Source organism: Meleagris gallopavo, chromosome 10 (assembly GCF_000146605.3).
Source record: "Meleagris gallopavo isolate NT-WF06-2002-E0010 breed Aviagen turkey brand Nicholas breeding stock chromosome 10, Turkey_5.1, whole genome shotgun sequence".
NCBI lineage: Eukaryota > Metazoa > Chordata > Aves > Galliformes > Phasianidae > Meleagris > Meleagris gallopavo.
The window spans coordinates 349,472-375,611 of record NC_015020.2 but is presented as its reverse complement, the minus strand read 5'-3'; the positions used below and the strand labels follow the sequence as shown (position 1 = coordinate 375,611).

General features: G+C 41.6%; 1 protein-coding gene across 1 annotated transcript in view; it reads right to left on the bottom strand.

The window, feature by feature from the left end:
- Nucleotides 1–158: 158 nt before the first annotated feature.
- HMCN1 (hemicentin 1) overlaps nucleotides 159–26,140 on the bottom strand; it is a 184,281-nt gene continuing 158,299 nt past the window's right edge. Inside the window, exons 86-108 of the mRNA XM_031554941.1 lie at nucleotides 25,764–25,954; nucleotides 25,013–25,094; nucleotides 24,024–24,293; nucleotides 23,389–23,559; nucleotides 22,994–23,164; nucleotides 21,921–22,091; nucleotides 21,210–21,380; nucleotides 20,358–20,528; nucleotides 16,251–16,421; nucleotides 15,701–15,850; nucleotides 15,219–15,356; nucleotides 14,784–14,905; nucleotides 13,088–13,325; nucleotides 11,562–11,624; nucleotides 10,171–10,290; nucleotides 9,809–9,943; nucleotides 9,381–9,494; nucleotides 8,933–9,058; nucleotides 8,268–8,396; nucleotides 4,765–5,115; nucleotides 2,329–2,448; nucleotides 1,574–1,700; nucleotides 159–1,047 (exon numbers count right to left, since the gene is read on the bottom strand). Coding sequence (XP_031410801.1) covers nucleotides 681–1,047; nucleotides 1,574–1,700; nucleotides 2,329–2,448; nucleotides 4,765–5,115; nucleotides 8,268–8,396; nucleotides 8,933–9,058; nucleotides 9,381–9,494; nucleotides 9,809–9,943; nucleotides 10,171–10,290; nucleotides 11,562–11,624; nucleotides 13,088–13,325; nucleotides 14,784–14,905; nucleotides 15,219–15,356; nucleotides 15,701–15,850; nucleotides 16,251–16,421; nucleotides 20,358–20,528; nucleotides 21,210–21,380; nucleotides 21,921–22,091; nucleotides 22,994–23,164; nucleotides 23,389–23,559; nucleotides 24,024–24,293; nucleotides 25,013–25,094; nucleotides 25,764–25,954 — 3,869 coding nt within the window. The 3' untranslated portion in view covers nucleotides 159–680. The remainder of the gene's footprint in view (nucleotides 1,048–1,573; nucleotides 1,701–2,328; nucleotides 2,449–4,764; nucleotides 5,116–8,267; nucleotides 8,397–8,932; nucleotides 9,059–9,380; nucleotides 9,495–9,808; nucleotides 9,944–10,170; nucleotides 10,291–11,561; nucleotides 11,625–13,087; nucleotides 13,326–14,783; nucleotides 14,906–15,218; nucleotides 15,357–15,700; nucleotides 15,851–16,250; nucleotides 16,422–20,357; nucleotides 20,529–21,209; nucleotides 21,381–21,920; nucleotides 22,092–22,993; nucleotides 23,165–23,388; nucleotides 23,560–24,023; nucleotides 24,294–25,012; nucleotides 25,095–25,763; nucleotides 25,955–26,140) is intronic.

Here is a 26,140-nt window from a genome sequence, read left to right as displayed (position 1 = left end):
AAAAAAAAGTAATAGAATACCTGCTTATAAAGTAGAAGAAGCCATGTTGTTTGCTTTTTCTTCCAAACTCCACTGACATCCCTAAAATTGCACAGAGAACAAATGTACCAGTTCCAAATTCTATGGTAGATTCTTTAGCTGAAGAGAAACCACTAATATCGTGTGTCAGCACTGGCACCATTATAGTGGTATTTTTTTGTGACATAATATATATACAGTCCTAATTCTATCAGGTATTTGATACAAAAAATTCTAATACATCTAAAATTGTAACACATTTAGCAACCTTTAAGATACACAGAACACTTGAAACTAGTATTTCTTCTCGTTAGCATTTCTTCACTTGCTTTTAACTGAGGCTGCTCCCTGCATACTGCTTTTGACTGTACATTCATCAGCTCATACTTTATTTTGTTCGGCTGTGAAAAATGACTGCTCTGGTGTAATAAATACAGGAAGTAGTAGCAGATCCTCAAAGGCATGGATTTTCATCTAGAATTGGAATAACGGAGCTGTATGAGTAGCCTCAGGGAAGGAAAAACAAAAGAGCATATCACCATTTTCAAGTTACATGGTTCAAAACTGTAGGCAGACAGTAGGATCCGTCTGAAGTGGTAATACCCATCAGCATGTATGAATGTGATTAAAATACTGTGATTACTCTCAAGTAGCTTGTGTGTTTAATAAGGATAGGCTGACACTGCTATATAAACAATGAAAGTTGTCTGATACTCGATATTTCCATCAACACCATAGGACAAGGCTCTGATTCTCATGCGGTAAGTCTTCGGCTCTTGCAGCGGTCTGGTGCTGAACACAACTCCTTTCAAGTTCTCATCTCGCAGGGCAAACGGGATTGTTGGCTCCTCATCTGCCATTAAGAAAGTTGTCCTCGGATGCATGACCTGATCTTGTGTAAAGGCAACCAGCCGGATTAAGTCCTGACCAGCAGCTATGCCAAAGGGGAGGGAGACAAATTTGTATTCCAAGGCATAGGTACTCAAGGCACACTCCAAATCGTTGGCTGGGCAGTTTTTGAGACAGAACCTGGGAAAAAACAGAGCATGTTAAGTTCCGTCCCCATACTTGCTATATGGGCTGAAGTTGTTCCCTATTTATCATGCTGCAGTATGCAGATTTGGGCTTTCCAAAAGAGCTAATCCAGTGCAGTCTTTATTGATCCTTTACAGAAGTAAGCTGGAGAACAGATGTAAAATTACCCCCCACAGCTAAGAAAGGAATAATGCTGAATCAGCAGAAAGGATCAAAGCCTGCTGGGGCTCATTCAGAAATAAGCCATTCTGGAGCTATTTCCATTTGAATTAATACAAAGATTCTACCTAGACCCACCAGACCGACCCATTTTTGTTCGTTGTGAAGGAAGCACAAAAAAAGGCTGCTCTCTGTAAACCAATTATAGTCTTCCATTTTAATGCTCTACTTTTTTTGCAAGAATAAGCGTAACCGATATCATTTAAACTTAGATAAAGTTCCTTCTTATGACTAAAGGCTAAGCATGTGAGCTTGGAGTGTGTGGGAAAACAAGACCTAAAGGGCTGAAAAATCAGCAGACCCAGAAAGAGGCTCCCGCTGGTAGTTTGGTGGGCAAGGTGTCTCTATGCACTGGTAGCTCCCTCTCATGTTGAAGCACATCTGGCTTGCTCCACAGTCAGTGTCGTGTTCGAGGCATTCATCAATGTCTGGGGGAAAGAAAACAGGTACATGATCAGTAGCTGGTTCTGGGTGGAATTTAAGAGAGATAAGAAGTGGCTGGATCAGCAAAGTGAGTAGATGGCAGAGGGAGTGCGGGTGCCTCTACACAGATGAGAACAGAATCCTTCAGAGCCCTGCCTTTCTCTGGAGGCAATGAAGCTACTAGTTGCAGTGACTTGCATTTGTTGGCTTGAGTATGTCATTTCTGTGTAGGACGGTGTATTGTGCTAGCTGCCCTATAACCACTACACAACATCAAATATAGTTGTCTTTTCAACAGAGGTTAATTAGTTGAGGTTTTTGGTACATCAAAAGTCTAACAGTATTTATTTATTTTTTTACCAGAACAGATAGAGTTGGTTTTGACTACAGAGCTGTTGTGTATTTGTGTGGAGTTCAAGGTGCTTGTGAGGAAACATCAGAGAATAATAAGTTGCAGTTGTCTAATTTGCTGATGTTTTGTTAACTGTTGAAATGTAAAATACAAAAACATGACATATTGAACACTGTATCTCAGAAAGGAAATTCAGCAAGTGCTTAATACAAACATCAAATATGATTTGTAACTCATTTGCTTACAAATACATTTGTGCACTCTCAAAGAGATTTCTGTACCTTGGCAGGTTTTGCCGTTGGGCATAAGATGATAACCAGAGGGACAAGCACACTGGTAACTTCCCAGGGTGTTCCTGCACTCGTGCTGGCATGTATCTCTGGCTTCACATTCATCAATGTCTGTCAGAAAGAAACATGAAAACATAAATAACAGGATTGCTGATGTTCTATCTGTGTACAAAAGCATGTGGGAAGAGGTGGTGGAACTCAAGGGGATCTTTTTTTTTTGCTTTTGGTAACGCACTTGAATGTCTAAAACTAGCAAACCTTTCCTAACTTACCTGATTCTGTTGCCTGTGGCTTTTATAGAATTAAAAGCTTTGCCTGTTTTGTTGGCAGCCTTAATAGGTTCTCCCTCTGATATGGAGCTCTGGCAACAAGGGGATGAGTGAGCTGCACAAACCCACAAAGGACACAGTGCTACAGTCTTGCCCCAGGATGCCGAGCTGCCTGATAATTACATTTTAAGTAACATGCTTGGGAAGAGCCCGGATCTGTTCTCACTTCAGAAGAGGCCCTCAATCAGGGAATTGCTCTTACAGTTCATCCCTCATAGGGCAAAGCTTTTTTCTTTCCAAACTGATCACTCTCATGCCAAAATAAGCTCACTATTCACAAAAACCATTCATAAATGCTCTTTAAATGCTCTTTTGACCTTTTTTTTTAATTTAAATCTCCCTCTCAAACACATAAATAGCAGATCGCTTTTTAAAATTTTCAAAGCAGACTAACATGATTCAGATAGAGATCACATCTAATCATTACTTCTTTTGAAATGTCTGTCTACTTCAGGAGAGCAGCAGAACTCTTCTGCGAGTTACTGCCATGTGCAAGCATTAAGGCTTGCATAACTGAAATAGAGTAAATAAGGTCTTTGCTTCTTCCTTCTCTGTCAGATTTATAAGGGTTGCACTCAATAAAAACGCAAAAAGAAAAGAGAAACAGATGTGACTAAAGAAATTTTCAGTGTGTTATCAAGTCGTTATGGTTCTCTACTCAAAAATCTTTCTTGGAAGTAAAAGCATTCTGCGGATATCTTTTTCACATTAAACAGTAAATTTTAAATCTACGTTTTTATTCCAATGAAGGAGAGTTACAGCAGTGCTCACTAACTCGAACTGGAAGCTGGGCTGTGGACCATAGGTTTTTGGCAGTAGTGGCTGCAGTCCAAGTTCTTTCAAGTAACAGCTATACCCATAACATGCTGTACTCGTAAGCGTACTGGAAAGTCATTACAATGTAAATACAAGATTAATCTGATCTCTGCCTATCTGTAATTATTATTTATAAAAGTACATTCACATTTTTCAACATTGTATATTGCTGTATAATTATAGGAATAGCTCCAGTGGCTAGAACCTAGCTTCAACTCACTGTTTTATCTGGGAAGCACACTGCACTTCTCTATGATGGCATACATGTCAGATTTAGGCACTTATCTGTAACACCATAAACTGCTGTTAAACATGCTAGAAAAAGTTCTCCTAAGACCTAAACTGTGCTACACTTAGTCTTGAACTCAACAGTATTATCAAAAAATAGTTGAGTAATTTTATTTATCTGTTTTTAAGATACAGCATGAGTTACGGTGGAAAAAAGATTTTCTTGAACTTAATTTCTGAACATTTAGTGCAGAGCAGTTAATGAACAGTGCAGGATATTATTCCTTTTACCTTTCAAGAGGAGCTGAATTAGCATTCCAGTATTGGTGAAAAACCTCAAAGATGCTCACAGAGCAAGGAGTAAGCGAGCTCAGTGAACGAGAGGTTCCCTACACCTTTGTTTCCTGTTGGTCTTACGAGTACATTCTGAAGCTTTACATCTCTTAAATAAATAAATAAAAGCTGGGGCAGAATGAGCCTGTTACCGTAACTGCTCCATCCTCCTCACCATGCACACAGAAACAGCACTGCTCTTGCTGACTAGATAAACTCCTGGTCTGTTTACATACAATCTGTCTCTACTGCTCAGTGAATTGCATTATGACTGGCTCTATCCCCTAGTTGCTTCTGCTTGTACAGATGGCAGTTGCTAACCTCAGTGCTGTCTCAGTACGTTCAATTCTACACTCTTTATTCTAAGCCTTTCTGATCCAGACTACTACTGCAACAAATGGGAGCCTGACATGAGTAGCATCCCCAAGGTGGAGAGCCCTACTGGTGCTTTTTAAGTGAGAGAAAATTTGCACAGGTGAGCTACTATCATCAGGATAAAGAGAACAGGATAAGCAGCACAATTAAAACATGAGGTTACGGGAGGAGGTTTGAAAACATTTTTGCTACAACCTGCCCAAGAAATAAAGACATGCATAACTTGCTGAGTACTTAACATGGTAATATGAAATAACAGAGCACCACAAACCTAACAGATATGAAAAGGCAGCCTAAAGAATAAGGACTAAAGCAAGAGAATTGCATAGACATGACTGACATTTACCTACACATCTGTCATTTTTTGCCTCATAGCCTTCAGGACAAGTTTCTCTAATGTTCCTTTTAGTTCTGGAGACAGGTATTCTGCTGTTCCTATACTCTGAGAAGGAGCTGTAGAGGTTTGAGGAGTGCCTGTAATACTGTTGAGGTTGATAGTTGTCTCTCATAGGGGAGAATTGAGCATAGTTATAGACATTGTAATAGGCACCAGAATGTGGCAATCTCTCCAATCCAGCACAAGATTTCCCATCACCTAATAAATGTTGTCCAGGTGGACAGATACACTTGAAGCTGCCGGGGGTGTTGGTGCACCAAAATGCACAGGGCTTAGGCACTTGTTCACATTCATTAATGTCTGCTCATGTGCCATGATCCAGAGCAACAAACCATGTGGGAAGGAAAAAAACAAGATAAAACAACACATGACAATATGTGTGTGTGTGTGTATATATATATATATATATATACATACATAATATCTCAGTCTGTGGAACAAAAGTGAGATCCTGAAGGCAGTAAAATACAAAGAACACAAATGCCAAGCAGGCAGGTTTTCTATCCTGTCCATGAACACACCTTTATTCTACCTATACAGCTACCTGTGACATAAAACAGTTCACACAGGACATAAAAATCCAATGAGGGCCTTGCCTTATGTGCTCTGAAAGTAAGATGTAACTGGAGGGAAAGATCAGTTCCCTCGCTTCTGCAGCAGCAGAGCTGTGTGACATCCTGACTGCTGCTGACTGCAGAGAGAAATACCCATTGGTACCAGAGATGCACTCTGAGAAGCAAGTGACCCCTGGGCCCCAAGTTGCTCAGTGTTTAAATATTAAGAGTTTGAAAGTATTACAAAACTACTTTTGTTCTTAGGCTGAGTGGGAGAAGCTGTTGGACTCTTTTTCAAAGGAGGACACTTAACACAAGGCTGTCCTGAGAAGCACAAAGCTCCCAGGTAATTCAGACTGGGACTGAGAAGCCCCAGATGCACTGCTGGGGTTGTGGTCCTGCTGGGCAAACTGCAGGGCTGTCTGGGGAGCAGCTGGCTGTGTGCTAACTGCCACGCTGCTGCTGCTCCTTCCAGCTCTGAGTCTGGAGACTTAGCAGAATGTACTCAGGTACTTACGAATTTCATACCATTCAAAAACAGAGTTATTTCTCTATCACATATTACTGGAAATTGCCTATTTCTAAATTATTGGTGTAGAAACATTATTAAACTAGCATTATCATTTCATATGCTCTCTGAACATATTTTGAGCACTGCTTGTAAACCATACACTAACAGTATTTTAAAAGCAATGCTGTTTAGAAACATAGGAGGATATTAGAATGCATTTTTATTAAGTGTTTATTTTTTGTTTATTGTTTATTTATATTTTTTTTGTAATATTAACAACTAAATGCTTTGAGAATCAGAAATTCAGGGTAACCACTGCAGAGCATTGCAGTATTATCCAACATCATAAACACATAACTGGAACATCACATATCTGTTACACTATCAGTGGTGTAATAGTCAAGTAAAGAAAAAAGCTTCATTTTCAATACGGCAACAACTAATAGGTGAAAAAAAACTAGAGCAATTTATTTTGTAGGAGCAACCTATGCAATATCAACAAAACTGAATGCAGCCAGCCATCTGAATTCATAGCATCGCCATCCTTGTGAAAAGAAATCGCTTACAGACTGGTAAGCCAAAGCTTCCTGGGACAGGATCCCTTTGATCGTGCATCATAAATATTAGATCTTTACAAGAACAAGTGAAATATGGTTTTGAAACTAACAGCTAAATTCTCTAGCTTTCTTTATGAATATTATTTGATTTTCAATTCTGGATAGTCCTGCATGTCCTGTATGCATAACAGCTTTTGATAATGCCTTTCCATCTACAATATGTTGAGGTACGATACAGTTCACAGAATTGTTACGGTGTGGATAATTGAGCACTCATGCATCTCTGTGTTTTCCCCATTCAACTGTGAACAGTGGCACAGATGACTCTACATACAGCAGTAGTGGAACAGGAAGGAGCTGTGTGCAAATCACCTGTTTCAGTCTGGGACTTTCCAGCTCCTCTGTGTGCTCTGTGTGCTGGAAGCATTACAATAAAACCTTCTTTTCATTAACACATGAACTAATATTTTCACATATATATTTCAAACATTTTTTAAACAGATAAAGAAATAAACCAAAGGAGTATAAAAATCATATTTAATTTAATTTAAGAGGGAGCTTTCAGTGATTGTTGCTTAGAAGAAGGCTTTAGGACAGCTGTTGGAGTTTCATGAAAACCTGTAACCTAAACGTTATCCAACTTATTACTGTAAGAAATTTAAATACTTTTAATATACATTAAAGAGTTTGGGATTGATTTTTATCTTAGTAGAGACAACTGTTTGGTCTGCAGCCAAACAGTTTCTGCCTGCAATTTAACCTTTAAAAAAAGCCTGGCTTTTGGTGGTCCAAAATCTTAGGCACTTAAAAATCCCAGCTTCCAGACCAGCTATTTATCACTTATGAAAACTAATCCTGAAGAAGTCATTATAAAGGAACGTTTCTCCGATACGATACGGGAGACCAACTGGAACTGACTTCACCAAGCATCACATATCTCATTTATAAATCATTACAGTCAGAGGGGATCAGCTATTGAATTTTAAATATTCTGGAAACATACATTATAAATTGAAATGCTCTTAGAGCTGTGCTAGGGTTTGTGAAATGCCAGAGGAAGTGTTTTGAGCACTTGCACTGACATCATAGGTCAGACTCTCCTGCTATTCACATTAGAGTTATGGCAGTATTTGTGAAACTGTGTTTGTGTGGGTGGATGGTCTGCACATTTTAATGTCAGGGTTCTACATAGATAGCGTAGGGGAGTAGTGACTTGGTCAGCATTCCTGTGCCTGTGGGGATCCCTCCTTCTCTTGGGAGATCCACCCAAGTCAGACAGGCAGCGATGAGAGATAAATGAGTATCAGCCTCCTCTGCTCTGTCCGTATGGGAAAACCAAATTCCAGGAGTCAGACAGGGTGTTTGTGATGTCTATTTGCAGAGGGAGGCTCTGGGTATGTCATACCTCTTGAAACAGACATCCTCTGAGTGTTCTCCACATCGTCCCCTGTTCAACTGGCTCCAGGTGTGAATCAATGCAGTCACTGTACAGCCAACCACATTCCTCTGATCAACTAACAAAACTGCTCTGATTTTTATAAATTAAGCCTACCATGGAGCACTGGCTTGCCACACCCATCCATCTGTCAGTGCCTTTGAGATCCACACCCTTGTACACTTTGTTTTGAAAGTACGGATATGTGGCGAACTCAGTTTGGAATCACCTAGCTTTGACTATTTAATGGGGTCACTTCACTTTAGACAGCAAGTTCAAACTCCAAAGCACATTCATCTTTGTAGCATAGTCTTCAAGTAGTATACTACTGTTGGATGCTACAGCCAAAAGTCTCAGCAACAAACAGGTGACGACAACATGGCCAGGCAGCTTACCCATACAAGGCCTTCCAACTCCCTGTGACCGATACCCTCTTGGACACACACAGCGGTAACTCCCTCGCATGTTCTCACAGATCTGGCTGTAGTGGCACTGATGGGTTCCGTCACGGCACTCATTGATGTCTGCAAGCAACAAGGCAAGAGCAAGCTTTTCTTGAAATTTCCTACAGCTTTAAATTCCTTAATGTGTAATGAATGCAGTTAAACCACAGCGAGTTTGGCTCTCTACATAGATCTGGTACCTCTGAACAACTCGGTACCATGATCAGCAATTACTCTGTAACAGCACGCTACAGATCTGTGAAATAATCTGCATTTCACAATCTGAAAGCAGATTTTGAGCAGATGTGCAAATTTTTCAAACTGTATAGGGTTTACTTTTTCCATTAATTTTCAAAACATTTAATTTAGTTTCCAATTCTCGTAGCTGCTCTGTCCAAATAAATATAATCTAGAAAATTTGGAAGTGGTAAGGATATGTCTATTTCTCTATCATCAGTTAATATAAAGAAAATTTAAATGCCTGTGTCCCCACAAATCAGAAGGTCAGTGCAAATTCTAGTAATTGGCAATGGACTACAAAGACTTTTCTTTCAGAAACCATCCGTTGTTGTCCCTGTGCTTACCATCACCATACAGTACACTAGGTTTCTACTCACCAATACAAGTTCCGTTTTCTGCTTTGGTCATTCCATTTGGACACAGCTCAATGCACTTGTAGCCACCACGGGTGTTTTTGCAAAACTGATTGGGCCTGCATACATTCTGCCTGCATTCATTTATATCTTATTTAAAAAATAAAAGCAAAGAAATCAGGAATGGAAATGAACTCCTTATGCTCAATTCCTAAAGAACAGCATAATCTAGTTGCGATCATACTACATGCATGCATCTGGAAGCATTTCATGTACATTTATCAGTCAGCTCAGTTCCCTCTTCCTCTAGATTTCAGTGCTGCTTTACAAATTCAAGAATACATACTAAATATGTCATTCTGAGATGGAGTTACATTCACAAAGGGCTTGGATAAAGTTGCATATAGGAACAAGTAAGTGTTTAACTATTTCCATTGAGAAGAAGGAAAGAAATTTCAAAACTAATTCATACCTATGCATTTTCTGCCCTTCGGCTGGTATCCTGGATCACAACCACAGTGGAAACTTCCTATGGTATTGAAGCAATGCTGATGACAGGAGTTGGACTCTTGACACTCGTTAATATCTGTTGGAAAGACAAACTGTTGATGTCATCATTGTGAGTCTCCTTATCATCATTTAGATAAACTGCGTTTTGGTTTAGACAATGTTCCAGGCTCTGTTTTCAGCTTAGTTATTACGCTACATTCAGAAGTGAATTCTTCTGTCATCATCATAGAAGAAGGTGCACATGGGACACAAAAGCAAGATTTTAATTCATTCCTAAAATACATTGCTAATACTGAAGATTTACAGACACCTCAGGTGGAGATCTTTCAAAAAGTTACATGAAAGATTCAGTTTGCTACAGCTAACACCAAAGCCGAGGCTGTGCCGTACCCTGGCAGCTGAGCCCATCCGCCGCCCTCCGGAAGCCGGTCCTGCAGCGCAGCACGCAGTGGTATGAGCCTGCGCTGTTCTCGCAGTCCTGGTCAGTGTGGCAGCTGTGCCTGCCCAGTGCACACTCATCAACATCTGTAGGTAAAGAGAAGCTGTAAACCTCACCATGGCACGACACACAGACTGAGCAACATCTTGAACATGAGCAACTATGAAATACATGACTGCAAATCTATTCATAAGTCAAATAATTAGAACACCAATCATACAATGACCAAATGGTCCAGCCTGAAGAAAACATCTCTCCATCCTGACGTGCTGTGGGGCTCTGTATCCTGCCTGCCCGTGGCAGCTCCCCTTACCCTGGCACATTCTCCCATCTGCAGCAATCGTGAGGCCTCTTGGACAGGAGCAGTGGTAGGATCCCATGGCATTGTGGCAGGTGTGGCTACAGGGATTTTGCACAGCACATTCATCTTCATCTGCAGGAAGGAAACGTTTGAAAAAATGTTTACAAGAACAAGACATAACACCATTCAGAGGAGCTGTATGTCTGTGCGCCCCAGGCTAGAGCTAGCACTTAGGTAGCTTCACAAACAGCGTCACATTCTCCTCCATAGCAGGCTGACCTCAGCACCTCGCCACTCCCACTCTGTTCCTGCACTGAGAGAGCAACATGTGAAATGCCCCTTTGCAGGATGCCCACGTTACATCTCACAAATATCCTTTGCTTGAATGGCCAGAGTCCCAGTGGTCAGCAGAGCTATACTAGGTAGCTGCTGGCACACACATCAGGAAACCATGCTGTCATCCCTGGGCACTTTGAGAAAGTGAGCAAGGCCTGAACCTGGGAATAAGAGCATGAAAGTGCTATGATAGAATTTCAACTTGTAATCACAATAACCAACCCCTTGAAGCCTCCATTATTACATCTCACTGCTATACATTAAGGGGATTAGAATTCACACACAGTAGAGCCTTCATGTCTAATTTAAGATTTTGCTTCTTGCTTTTATCAGATGACATACAATAGGCTCCTCAGGATCCTGCTTGCAGTCGATCTGCAGGATGGGTCACTGCTGTGGTAATGAAGGTTTGACAGTCTCTTTCTTAGAATCTCTTTGCAACAGAATAGATGGAACTCAGTGCTCTATTTAGACTTCTTAGACAGACTTGCCAGGATTGTTACATTTTCTGTATTACAAGTTTTGAACACATACTTTTTTACCGAAAATATTGCAAGTAGAAAAATAGTTTAGCAGCTGTATTTTCAGCTTTCCTGATTTTAAAATTTCCATCAGGAAATTTTCCTTATTAATTCCATTAATTTTTAAACTTTTGAGGGGCAATGAATTAAGTCCACATAGCCATATCAAATATTGCTCCCTGAAGCAAACATGACTCAGTCACCAAGAGGAGACAGCTAAAAAGCTCATAACTTTCTTTTCACATTTACTACCCAAGCAACAGCTGTTTTTCAGTGGGCTGCTCCCTAGGCTGCCAGCGCTCGTCCCTCTCCTCACAGAGTGCTCCATTACTCTGCAGGCTCAGCGAGCACAGCCGCTCAGCAGTCCCACTTTGCATCACAATGCCGATGGAAGGCTGCCTGGGAACTGCTTCTGAGCTCTGGGCCCACACCTGTCCATTGGTGGCAGCTTCCACTTCTTGGAGTGCTCTGCACACTCAGGAGCTCTGAATAAAAGGGATGAAGATGCTGCTGCCTGATTACGTATTAAACTTGTCACATCATTACCTGTACAGTAAGGCCCAGATGAGTCGAACTCAAACCCAGCAGGACACTGGTTGCTATGATCTCCTATATGGTAAAAGAAGCACATGTTACTTGTGGATGAAAATAATGCTGTATTACGAAGAAAATCCTTTAATATTAGGAATTGCAGCCCAGCTGTTATGAATAAAGGATCCTCAAATCTTTCAGGATAGCTTGTTCTTCTTGGACATTAAAATTCACTGTGGAAGAACAGAAGTACAGACTCATATCAATGGAAAATTCTCATAGAGCCTGCTGGAAATCCACATGCATTTTACTCTACACTTGTACCTTGAAAAAATGATCCAATAAAGATGACATTTTTTAAAACGCAGCATATTAATTGTTGGAGAAAATAAGTCATTTTCTAAAAGCACAGCCAGATTTAGACATAGACATAATTTGCTCTGGAGACTTCCTTTTATCAGGCCTATTTTTTTTTTTTTCATGGAAAAGAAAATCTCATTTGACTTTCAAACTCCTCAGTGAATTCATAGCCTGGCAACAGGGAAAAAACCTTATTTTACTGTATTTGAAAGACTGAGATAGGCAGTCCCACTGCCTTGTTTACTTTCAAACCTCAGTTATTTCATTTGAAAAACACTGAGCTGAAAGAAAAAACATGCTTAAGTACTATACAAGAACATTGCTACTGACTAATAATGACTTCTCTAAGGAAGACTCACCCACTTGAATACGCTCTGTTCCTTCAAATCGTGTAGGTAAAACGCCAGCAGAAGCCAGCAGCTAGTGGTGGGGCAGCAACAAAGCTTGGTGCCTCAGGCCAAGGTTCCACGAGCTCACTACCTCTCAGGCAGCAGCAGGTTTAGTGAATTATGTAAGCAGTGTCCACCCAGCGCTGCGTAACTGCACACCAGGCACAGTATCTCATCTGCCTTTAAAAATTTCCACAAAGTGTCAAGAAAGTTTTCAAGCTGAGCTCAGCATCGTGTTTTCTGTATGTTTTAAATACTTCTCTAGAAGAACAATCTTCACAATTACTTGCAAAACTCCACACTAAAGCGGTCAAAATGTCCCATGTTGTTCTGCCTCTGTAGCCTCATTACCAAGTTACATCCGTATGGGCTTTGGAGCAAGAAGAAAATCCTCTGGAACAACTATGCAAAGTAAAACCCTACCAACACCATCCTCTACTCAAAAGGGAAACGAGGGAAATTTTGGGGAAGGAAAGGTACACAGATGGAAATGGACAATATTTGAGGCTGCCTATTTGAAGCTACTGCTCATGCTAGGAGTTAACATCAGCAATGGCAAACTGAGATCATCCATGGGAACTGCAGAGGAACAGAAAGTGCAAAATGCAGGAGCTTTTATATGTTAATCCATAGGTTTATTAATGAGACATACAGGTCCCAGGATCTACAATAAAGTTAACTCAGTGAGCAGTTCCTCTTTCAAAGCCATAACTAGTTTTGAGAATAAAGGCAAGGAATGCTAGTAAATCAGTATGTTATTGCTGATTTTTTTGTAACAGACTTGAACAATACCTTTTGAAATGGAAGCGTGGATTTTAAAAGCCAAAGTTTCTTCCAATGGGTTGTACTCTGTTGTGATAGAGGAAGCATGGAGGGTTTCCACCAAAAAAGGCATTTTTCCTTTAGTATGATCATAGGTAATAGTGTGGTTCCATGTGTAGGGAACACTAACTCCATCCACAGCAAAGAGGCGAGTGGAATGGGCATACAGCTGCCCGGGGCCGATCTGAATGTAGTCTTCTGTGTAATCCTGAAACAGCCAATATCAGCCACTGAGTGCAGCTAACAACACTGTGCTCTTCGTATTTTGAAGGAGCATATGATACATTCTGAAAATTGTTTTCCTCTTAACAGCTAAACAAACTGTATTGCACACAACATGTCTTTTTTTTTAAAACCCTTAATTTGCCTGCTGAATCTTATCAGCATCTGTTATTTTTCCTTTGATAAGAAACAGGCTGATGACACTGATGATGGAAGTTACAGTAGAGAATATCTTACAAAAACTAAACAGATTGGTCAAAGCAATCTTTTGAAGTCTAAATATTTTTGTATTCTAAATCAGATTCTGAAAACATGCTAAATAAACAACCAGAGAAAAGACACATTTAGTGGAAAATAGTATAAATTTTGGGGATGCTACTTACAGCAATGTATGAAAATATTGAAAACTTGATATATATTTTTTGCACTGTGGGATATGTTTCATCTGGTTACCTACCAACTGAGTACCAATTATATAAAAACAACTTTAAAGAATAATCTTTCTTTCCCAGTAAAATCAGTTATGAATGATTCTAATCATTGATTCTAATCCAAAATTTTCATACCATGCATTATAGCAAGCAAAATGTTCTTTATGCCTTACAGTGAATGAACAAGGTAGAAAACCAATCCTTTTGTATTAGGAGTACAGGTCAGTGACAGAAGCTTTCTTACTATTAGCAATATCTTACTATCAGTATACCTTTTAGAAATGAGAGGTAGAACAACTCAGGAGTGAGACTGTCATGCAAACTATCCTCTCCCATCATTCCTGAAGAAGTTTGAGGATGTTTCTTTTTTAAAGCCAATTTTGGATATTCTGCCTCTTTCAGAGGAATTGTGTAACAATATTGTTTTACATAAAATAGATCAGCACAAGATAAAGTTTTGATGCTATGGCAGAGAGAAGAGCATGTTGTTACCAACCTGCACCATGACAGCATGCAAGATAAGAGTACACAAAATGCCCTATGATGTAATCTCTTAAAATTTTATCAGCCACAAAAGCATTCTAACAGACTATGTATAACTGCAGCTGCATACAAATAATTAGTAACATTCTGAAGCTTTTGCAGGGTGCCATGGCATAAAAGAGCTGATGTTATCCTCCAGAAAAGCCATAAAATCAGGCAGGCACCTCTATTAAAAGACACATAGCTCTACTAAAAGCCTCACTCAACATGCCTAACTGTGGTATGTGGCCCCAAAGACAGTTCCATGCCTCCTTCTAACACCTAAAAATCTTGAGTGACCATTCTTATTTTTGTGAGGCATCTTTTAGCTTTTAAGGGCAATATTAGCACTTGTCAACTGAACTAGGTATTAAATAAGTTATGCACAGTAGAACAGTTGTCAGGACTTAATGCCTACCTCTTTAATACAGATGAGAGAGGAAGTGTACAACAATGAAAGAGAAAAGGCTGGTATCTGAGAGTGGCTTTACCTTCATGTTAACATTAGCTAGTGGCTGCAGCTGCAGAACATGGCCATTTACAACAACATCCAGCAGTAAGGCTCCATCTGAATCCAAACCCCGGGCAATGTGAGTTACTCGCAGAACCTCTCCTGTGAATTTTAGAAGCATGCAGATTTATAAAGCATCCTAACTAGGGACTCCTGTAAGCCAAGGACTATCTGAATTAGATCACTTGACTACTTATCTCACGCTAATATTTTTATAAAGCATACCATGCCTATAAAATAAGCATTATTTGTTCTCAATTAAAACTCTGTACTGCTGTATTTAAAACTCTGAAAGCCACAGGCACTCAGGAAATAGCAGCATAAACATTAAGAAACAAAATTTAGCACTGGTGATGAGATTCTTTTAAAGGGATGCAGTATCTATCACGCTTGCTGGTAAGAGATGGTGCATCACCAGTCGCAAATTCCACTTGGGTTTCTCTCTTGAATATCGCGTCAGTGAGTGTAAATCCATTCATTGCTTCTCCAATTTCTTTTGCAGTTGTCCAATAGACTGGGCTCAGAATAGAAACAAGCTTTCTCAATGCTGGACCTGAAAGAAATCCAATGTGATATCTGAGGGCTTTTTCCCAAAGCTAAGTCCTCCTCCCCCCCTCCCCCCATCAGCAAGAGCTGACTATGAAGCCAAAATAAGAATATTATCTAAAATGTGAGTAACCCGTAAGATTAAAACTATGAAAAAATCAGAGGATGTACAGATATTAATGTTAATATTCTAAGAATAAGTACTGAAGATTCCTTTTTTCTCTCGATCTGAAAAGTAGATCAGTTTCTCCAGTGACCCCTGATAAAACGAAGTAGTGAAAACTAGCACTGCACAGAATTCAACCTGGTTCCAGAAAAAATAAAAGTGATAAAAAGAAGTAAAAAGCCCACCAAGGCTCCGAGGGATGCTTGTAATCTTTGCTTGTATTACTCTAGATTCAGAGTTCAGGCTGTCTGTTACTGTGACATTCAGGAAAGCAATTCCAAACTCAATATTGTTGATGCTTCCAATGATGCTGCCTTGGGCACGTGAAGGCCCACCTGTGCAGAAGAAGAAAGGAATGAAGGAAAAAAAACAAACACGATGGCTGATATTATGGGAGAGAGAAAAGCCAGAAATATTGCCCATGTGGGTATTTCTGCTTATATTACTGCATCAATTGCAACAGTCAAGCTCGCAACCTGCAGATAACAGTGTGGTGTTTATATATGATCTGAGATACATGCACGGTAACACAGGAACCGCCATGTATCCACATCTCTGAAAAGCAGCAATTGTCTAAGAGCATACACTAGTGCTGCGTAACAGGTTACAACAACAACAAATTTATTCAACTGCAGTTGCAGAGGAGATGTAAGCCAAGAAAATGAACCAGCTTGATTAGGAGTGCAGCAGTCTTTCACAACACTCCCATAACACATAGGCTGAAAATCAACTCACCAGGACATGCTTGATTATTACACCTGGATATCTGGGAGGAATCTCCAAGACAAGGATGGCCATGATATAGCGGGGCAGGATTCCTGCATAGGCGTGTTCGGGTCTGCTCTCCTCCGCCACAAGAAGCAGAGCACTGGCTCCATGTCTGCCATGGCCCCCAGTTTCCATTCACTAAAGAAAGAGAGAATGAGGAAAGTTCACTTAAAAAATTTTAGGCTGCATCAGTAATGCTTTTGTGTCATTAGTTTTTGACAGAACTAATGTGACAAAGAAAAGAAATGGTATCACAAGAAGAGACCTATAAATCACCCACTTCCCAACTTCTGTCAGCTACCACTACAAGAGGTTCTATAAGGATTCCTTCTGCCAGTCTCTCTGTGTCTGCCCCTGAGAATGTCAAGGCTACACAGAACTGGCGGTGAATGGAGTCAAATCCAGCTAGTGATCGGTCACAAGTGGTGTTCCCCGGGGGTTTGTACTGGGGTCTGTCCTGCTTAATATCTTTATTGGTGATCTGGAATGAGGGGATTGAGTGCACCCTCAGTAAGTTTGCAGATGACATCAAGTTGGCTGGAAGTGTTGATCTGTCTGAAGGTAGGAAGGCCATACAGAGTGATCTGGACAAGCTGGATAGCTGGGCTGAAGCCAATGGGATGAAGTTCAACAAGACTAAGTACCAGGTCCTGCACTTTGGCCACAAAAACTCCAGGCATCACTACAGGCTTGAGGCAGAGTGGCTGCAGGACTGTGTGGAAGAAATTGACCTTAGGGTGTTGGTCAGCACTCAGCTGAAAATTGAGCCAGCAGTGTGTCCAGGTGGCCACGAAGGCCAATGGCATCCTGGCTGGTATCAGCAAAGTGCAGCCAGCAAAGCGGGGAAGTGACTGTCCCTCTGTAGCCCTCATGGTTTCACGATTTTTCGTTATCAGTATTCCACATCATAACATCATGTAATGCACTGGGGGTTTGACTGCTGATGCTCAAGTTCCGGGTGCCTGTCCAGAGGAGAAGAAAAGCTACATTTCCCCAGGGGGCTTTGCGGTCAGCGAGGAGATATAACTCCCAGCAAGGTCATCTGATGTTCTCTTCTTTGCCTGCGCTGCTTCGCTTGCGCTTCTCTGCCTGCGCTTCTCTGGACTGCGCTTCTCATCTCAGCGTTGTGGTGAGGCCGATCCACCTTCAATTTCACACACTCTCTCTCTCTCTCTCCTTATAAAATTCTGCTGATACCATATTTAGTAAATTAGTTTGTTTCACCTCAGATTGTTGCCACTTGTTTTCAATTATTTCCGGGGTCCCCTTATTTTCCGTTTTCCGGGGTCGGCGGATCCGCAGATCCCTCCGCCCTTCTAGTCACGGAACCGGACCGAACCAGCCCGTAAACCGTTGACACCCTGGTGAGGTCACACTTCGAGTGCTGTGTTCAGTTTTGGGCCCCTTATTACCAGAATGACTTTGACACTGTGGAGCACGTCCAAAGAAGGGCAATTAAGCTGGTGAGAAGTCTGGAGCACAAGTCTTATGCGGAACGGTTGAGGGAACTGGGACTGTTTAGGTTGAAGAAAAAGAGGCTCAGGGGAGACCTCATTGCTCTCTACAACTGCCTGAATGGAGGTGGTGGTGAGGTGGGGGTCAGCCTCTTCTCCCATATAACTAGCAATAGGAACAGAGGAATGGCCTCAAGTTGTACCAGGGGAGGTTCAGGTTGGACGTAAAGAAAAATTTGTTCTCCAAAAGAGCGGTCAGGTGCTGAAGTTGGCTGCCCAGGGAGGCTGTGGAGTCATTGTCCTTGGAGTGTTAAGAAACGTTTAAATGTTGTACTAAAGGACATGGTTGTGTAGAGAAATACTGTAGGTGGATGTAACCATCCATTGGATGATCATGGAGGTCTTTTCCACACTTGGTGATTCTATGATTTCAAGATTAATAAGCACAGTCAAATGGATGCAGATCTATCAAAAATCAGTTCATACAGAAGAGCTGTCATCCTTTCTGTTTGTCTCTCATTAGAGGAACATCCCAACTGCTCAGAGCTTTGGGAGCACCATTCTTAAAAAGAATTATCTGAAACTGCCTGGGTATAAAATTGATGGAAGATTACAACAAACCAAACAAACCATAAATCTCAAAAAATAAAGAAAACATGTTCTGCTGATCCAAACGCTCACAAGAGATCAATTAGATTTGGCCAAATTACACAGGAAGGGAAGAAGTCTCCAAAGCACGGCCTCAATAACAATGGCTGACATGCTGAGAATGTATACAGAGCATGAACAGAGTATCTGGAGATGTCTTATCAGTTGGTACTGACAGTTGCTCAAAACTGAGAAGGAGAAGGTAACAAAGAAAAGTTTCACATAACCATCAGCCAAATTAAATATTAACCAGGGAAATACCAAGAAACTTTTGAGTAAAATGAAGTCAGTTTGAAAAGTGGTACTGGATTTACATGGAAAGGTTTTGGTAGCAGGGGAGGCTGCCCTGTATCAGAGCAGAGCCAGCTCCAGCTGTAGCGCAGGTCGCCCCCTGCAACCCGGGGCACCATGTGGAGCAGTGCAGCCCTGGAAGAGCCCACGGTGCAGCAAGTGGATGTGGCCTGCAGGAGGAGCCCCAAGCCGGAGTTGCAGCCGTGGGGAGGGCTGGGCGAGCTGCCGCCTGTGCGGCTGTGCTGGAGCGGCGCCTGAAGAGTGGGCCCCGTGGTACAGACATGTTCTGGAACAGTTTGGGAAGGACAACATCCCACGGTACGGACCCAAGCTGGAGCAGTGCTTGAAGAACCGCAGCCTGTGGGAAGTCCATGGGATCAGTTCGGAAAGAATGGCATCCATGGGAGGGACCCCATGTGCAGCAGGGGCAGACCGCAGAGAAGCAGCAGAGATGGGAGAATTACAGACTGACTGTAGAACCCCGTTCCCTGCTCCCCTGTGCTACTTGGAGGGAGGAGGTAGAAGACGGATGGAGCTAAGATGTTTTTAGCTGGATTTAGTTTTCAATGCTCTAGTTTGCTATTACATAATTAGCAACCAACTATATTGATCTCCCTATGCCGAGTCTGTTTTGCCTGCGACAGTAATTGGCGCGCGATCTTCCTGCTCTTATTTCAACACACAAGATTTTTTTTCCATCTTATTTTCTCCCCCTCTCCTTCTGAAGTGGGACAGCGTGGTGGTGAGTGCTGAGCTCCTACCGGTCCTGAGTCACCAAAGAAGTAGAAATACGCATGAAGAGCTGTGGCTGTGGGAAGAAGCCCAGGTAAGATGAGGGTAAACAACCAAAGCAAACTGGGCTCAGCGCTACCAGAAGTTGTCCCACTGGTCTCATCATCTCTCAGTGGAGTGTTCTTCCCCTGCACACTGCGAGCAGCACACACCCAAGCCAGGAGGGTGACTGCAGGGGGCAATAAGCCCCCGCACACCCACAGCCTGGGGGTGAAGTGTGGCCTGGTTAGGGGCTTTGTTACCGCAGTGCTGGTCAGCAGGGTGTTGAAGTGGCACACCTACGCACAAAGTTATTGCATTACCTCCACGATGAAGGTATGAAGGTATGCACAGAGGAGGGATTTAATGATTTATTATATAAAAATATTAGTCATTTAATTAAAACCCTTTTCTAGGATGAATTACGGAAGGAAGCTTAGACATTTGTAGGTGTTTAATAAGTCTCTAGCATAGTGGTTTATATCCTGTATTGCCAGCACTGATCCTGAATGTGTAAGGTCACTGATTCTTGTGTTAATAAATCATTTAACTGCTTTGATCATAGTTTGATTTAAAACACGTGGATTAGCATCCTTCCCTGCTCCTGGAATAAGTTACGGAAGTTTGCTGGGAGCCTCATAAACTGTATTTACCATAAAGCAAAAGCAAAATTATTAGGTTTACAAGAGATTTTCATATACTCTTCCCTATTAAGGATTATTCTAACTCATTTTGGTAAAATCTAGCATGTGAAAAAGGAAATCATGGTAGGTGATGGTCATTAGAAAAATGAGAGTGGATTTCTAGGTCGTATGAAATTGCAAATAATGAAAGGAATGTTCTGCATTCCTCTTACAGCACAACCATCCCACATGTTCTGTGTGACATGCAACACTATGGAGGCACTCACCAGGGCACAAGTCAGTGCCACACCGCTGGATCTGCATGTCAGCCCCTGCACAGGCCCTGCCGCCGCTGCTGGGGTGAGGGCTGTCACAGCCCCGGTACCGCCTTGCCTGCCCGCCATTGCACGAGCGGCTGCACGCTCCCCAGCTGCCCCACGGGCCCCAGCTGCCATGAACTGGGAAAATAAATGTCAGATTTTATGCAACTTTCCTTTAATAGTACATAATAAAAACAGACATTCAAGGTAGGAAAATATTCCCATTGAACCTTTTTTTCCCTTTTGAACCTTTTTTTTGTAAACAAAAAGCAAAAGCCAGACTTAAAGATCAAGTTATTTTGTCCAGCATTCAGTGATTTCTTGGTGTGCAATAACCAACTCCAGAACACCATAGCTCATTAAGTGACTAATGCAGAAAGCATGCAGCACATCTCACTAACAAAGCAAGTCACCAGATCATGGTGTGAGTTGCAGAGTTCAGATCTGCAATACTTTGTGCCTGGACAACTGTGACTTTACAGAGGTGCACAACCAGGTCAGCTTGATAACTGATGACCTTGGAGGCCTTTTCCAGACCATGTGATTCTGAGTTTCTGAGACCTCTGACAGTCTTGCAGGTGCTTATGCACTAGCTGCTGCTGGTTTGTGTTCCCAAGAAGTGTTTAAAATGCCCCAGTCTTGCTGAGAGATGGAGAGATTATCTTGCCAGGCATCAAGTGCCATCTGCCTGTGTTCAGATTCCCTGATTTTTCTGCATATATTGGGAGTACAAATGTGATTTGTGGACGCCTTCCTTCCTCTCATCCACCCCTACAAATCCATCTCAAGTGGACAAGCAGCCTAACTGAAAGCACTCACCAGGACAAGGATCACTGTTGCAAAAATCAACTTGTATGTCATTTCCTTCACACCTGTGACCTCCAAACTGTGGGGCTGGGTCTGAGCATTGGCGTATTCTCTGACTGCTGCCTCCACCACAGGACACAGTGCAGGCACTCCAGCTGCCCCATTGGGCCCACTTCCCGTCCACTGATAAGAAAGGCACAGCAAGGAACAGTTACAGCCTCTGATGTTGGAGATAAAGTGAGTCAGAGTTACATCAGCGTGACACTGATTGCTGTACATTACTGACCCTCCCTGTAGAAGATCTCAGATACACAGGGGTTTCTACATATGGATTTTCAGGAGTGAAAGCTGCAGAACAGCACAGTCTATAGATAAGTTGTGGTCCTACTATATTCATGGTCAGGGATCACTGAGTCCTCATGCTCAGCCATTCCGTTAGCTTTAGATATTCATGCATGAAGTAGCCCCTGAAATCACCACATTGGGCAGACTAATTTAACAGTCAAGGATTCAGGATGCTGCATAATGGAGGGGACACAAGGACTGAAGAAGAAATCCCACATGTTAGGGCTACAGAGGAATGTTGAAGACTGGGAGGGACCTCTGAGAATAGAAGGCTTGAATGGAATTTTTTCAGGGATTACAGTTTTAGAACTGAAAAGCGTTAGATATAACTTAAGCAGAATTTGGAAACTGCCATTTCGTCTATCTGACACATCTTACCTGGGCAGCGCCTCTTGCTGCAGACCTGCCTCTGCACATCAGGCCCGTGACAGTGGGACCCACCATGTGAGGGAGGGGGGCTGCTGCAGAGCCGCAGCCGCGTCTGGGTGCCTTTCCCACAGCTCTCGCTGCATGGGCCCCACGGAAGCCAGGAGCTCCACTCACCATCAACTGCAAAGTCAGCACAGCCACACAACTGTTTAAACCATACAGCTGCTTTAACTTGACATTACAGCTACACAGCCGATGGCAAAATAAACAAAACAAACAAAAGTAAAAAAAAAAAATCACTATCTTATAAAATATCAATAAATAAAATAGTCTGAATAAGCTCTTAAAAAACCTTTGCTTTGAGCAACAGCTGAACCAGATGAGAAGTTTCCAAAAGAGAGATCCTTTCCTTTTCATTTCCTGAATATATCTCCTCACTTGATTAGAGCCTTTGAACAGCAGAACAGAATGATTTGATCAAATCTGGTGTTAACTGGATGTAACTGCCTTGTGTTAGGCCAAAGGTCTCAGCCTGGGAAGGGCAGGCTAGCAAAAACCTGGCACACTGCCTTTGGTGGGTACCAGTAAGCAGAGGCCAGAATGACTTTGTTAACAAGATCTACAGAAATGAATCTCAAGCTGTGAACGGACACTTAACTTCGTGGCAGCAGCAAAGTCAGGCGAATCGGAAAAATCCATATAATGACAACTCTGCAGAAGGAAACATGCCAGTGGTGATAGGCTATGAATAAACTACATCCTGTCAAATGCAGTAAGTAGTACCAAGACAGGAAAGAAATCGTAACATGCAGCTAGCTAGGAGAAACACATGTGATTGAAAATTTCAAAAGCAGAGGAAAATTACCACTAATTTCTTAAATTCTTACTAGTGTGCTTTATACGGCCTTTATTTTTTCCATTTTAATAGGCTTTGTGGGGTAGGTTTAGAGTAGCAAATACAACTCTGTGAGCAGATGGTCCACATCAAAGAACAAAATTAGCATTTTTACTGAGTGGGGAAAAGAAAGAAATTGCTGAAAAAAAGCCCCTTACACAGCCAATTCTACAATAACTTCTCTTACCTGGACAAGGCCCAACTTTGCACATGATGAAATCCACAGCACTGCCATTGCATGGCTTCCCACCGCGCTGGGCTGGTGGGTTACTGCAGGTTCTGGTTCTGGTCCTATTCCCTTCTCCACAGCTCTTTGAACACTCCTCCCAAAGCCCCCATTCAGACCAGTTGCCATCAACTAAGAAACAGAAATTTTCAGCTTTAATTTAAATACTTTAAAACAAACAAACAAACAAACAAACAAACAGAAAACTGTGTGTGCTTAAATTTCCTTTCCACAAAACTCAAGATGAATTTCACTCTGCCAGAAAAATCCATTTGTCATTAAGGTCCGTGGTGAAAATGGTATATTACTGAGGTATCTGACATAAGGCAAATTAAAAATATCAATCTATTAAATACCTGGACATGGCTTGTTGTGGCAGCTGCGCACATCTGTGTCAGGCCCCTCACATGGTCTCCCACCATTTGCTGGAAGGGGGTTGTTGCATCTACGAGCGCGCTCCTGAACACCCTGACCACATGTTACGCTGCAAGGTTGCCATTCAAGCCAATCCGAAAATCCACCGTGCACTGCAGTGGGAAAAATGTGCTCTGTTGGGAACGTGTACTTATGATGACAGCTCTTAGACTGAGAGAGGAAAGAGCAAAATGTACTTCAGAGGCCACGCCTGGAAATCCAACCTGCTTCATGTCCTCACTACTGCAGAAATTTATTAATTCAGAAATCACCTCAGATGCTCTGAAATAGTTTATGTTCCTAAATGCTTTTCTTCAGAGACACGATTATATACATTCTAAGGATGGGATCAAGTTCAAGATCTTTCATTATTATTTATGTACAGCTAGATGAGTGCAATCAGAGGAACAAAACAGCATGAAGCACAAACCCACTAAGACATCTCAGAACAGGTCTAACATGCACCTAATTCGTACATGGAAGGGATAAGATAAAGTCTTGTTGTTACTGTCAATTAATATGGAAAAAATGGAATCTACTAGTTTGAAAGTTATTGCCCTGCATTTGGTGCACCTACCCTGGACAGTCAGTGGAACTCTAACAAGCACAGATCCCATTAGATTCCTCGCTACACACTCATATTCAGATGTATCTTCCTTCTGTGCTGCAATGATATGCAGGGAGCCATTAGGCAAGACAGTCACCCTGTCATTGCTCACTAGTGGATGACCTTGGCGGGACCATCTGATGGCTGGAGGGGGTTCTCCACTGGCCTGGCAGTTCAGCATTGCTGTAGCACCAGCTTCAACAGTAGTCTGTGCAGGCTCAATGGTGATGACTGGAGGACCTGAAAGAGAAAGGCTTTAGGCAACAGCACATGGGTACATTCTTCCATTATAGTAAGGATTAGAAGTATGGTCAGAAAGGGCAAAACAACCTAGTCTCTTTATTTTGACAGATTATTATCATTGATTTTCCACTGTTAAATGATAGAACACACAAGTTAAAACAACACTGATAAGACTGTTTTTAATGTGTAGCAAACTGAGGGCCAAAGTTGGGACTGGGACAGAGTCTTCCTATATTACTTTTTAAAAAACCTGCTGAAAGATGCTACTAACCATGGACTGAAGGCAACTGAGATATAAGGCACACATCCAGGTTGCTTGAGTCTACTACCTCAACTAGAGAAAAAATTCTATAACCAGTAGAAAAGAAAATCCAAAATATTATTTCTGCAAAACAAAAAATATTGGCATTATTCTCATTGTAACTTTCTCAGTTTAAAGGTCAGGTCTAGTTTAATCTAGTTCTACATACAACTGAGAGAAATGGACCCTTTTCAGAAGGTGATTCATCCCCATCTAAGCTGATTGATGATGAATGAGCTACATCATCATCCATACGCTTTCCTTCCTTGATCTCAGTTGCCAGCTTCATTAATAACAGTGAAAGATGAGATGAATCAACCTAAAGTATAGTGAGGTGCCCAACCTTCAAAACCAACAGGAGCTGCAAATACTGCAAAAGGAGATTACTGCTCTGATTTAGTGGCATGAAGCTTACTCTGAAGGGTGAGTGTTAGACTGCGTTCCACCACACCAGCATCGTTGGTTGCCACACACTTGTAGTCACCAGCATCTTCGTTCTAAAGAACAAAAGGCAAATAGTCTTGTACCCACATGAATATAACAAGGGTTTCAGTTTACCTCATGTGAGTGAATCTGCAGTACAACATGGCATACACTGAATTCTAAAAGGCAAACTGTTAGATTCTACAGTATGCAAGCATATTGCCTTTATTAAGAGATGATACTGTAAATTATCTTTACAGCAATTATTCCATTTTTTATTTCCTTTAATTCAGATCAGATCTCTTTTTTTCCTAAATAGCTCCAAAGAAGCTATTGTTTCTAACTCTACACTAAAACACAGACATGGATTTACAGCCAGGGGGAATGGGGGAAGGGTCTTGTCATTTCTGTTAGGAATTCGGATGTTACAAGGCTTGCAGTTGCTTTTCAGCTGATCTGAATGGGCAGAACCCAAGGTCTTTTAAAGATTCAAAACAAAATTTCCTTTTAATTGGGTATCATCAAGATCCAAATAATGGTATGTCTTTCTGACAATTAAAGGAAATGACAGTTCCCTGATTTTTGTTACAGTAATTTAAGTATGATTCTAGAGTGAATTAAATGAATATTTGTTAAAAGTAAAGCAAACTGGATTAAATATCCAGTCTCACTCTTTCAAAACAATATGATCTGGAATAATTAACTGCAACACAAAAACACATCACAACAGACCAGTGACTCACTACAGTGCCGTAGATAGCAAGAGAACCATTGTTAAGCTGTCGGATCCTCTTGCTAATCTGAATGCCCACTCCTTCTTTGCTCCACTGGATGGTTGGAGGTGGATTCCCTCTGACTTCACAGTTCAGCATAGCATTACCACCCAAGGGCTCAATTCGGCTAGGATGGTAATCCCCTCTGAAGACCGGAGGCTCTAAAAAAACAGTTCGTAGCATACAAATAGGAGAGTCAAAATAAAATACCCTGAATGGAATGGTTCAAAGGAATTGTTCGTCCCTAACTTTAGGACAAAATGTGAATTTCAATCTGTTTCTATTTTGTTCCCATTCATCCAAAGACCAGGTACCAAATAATATGTGACAAATGCACAGACTAAGAG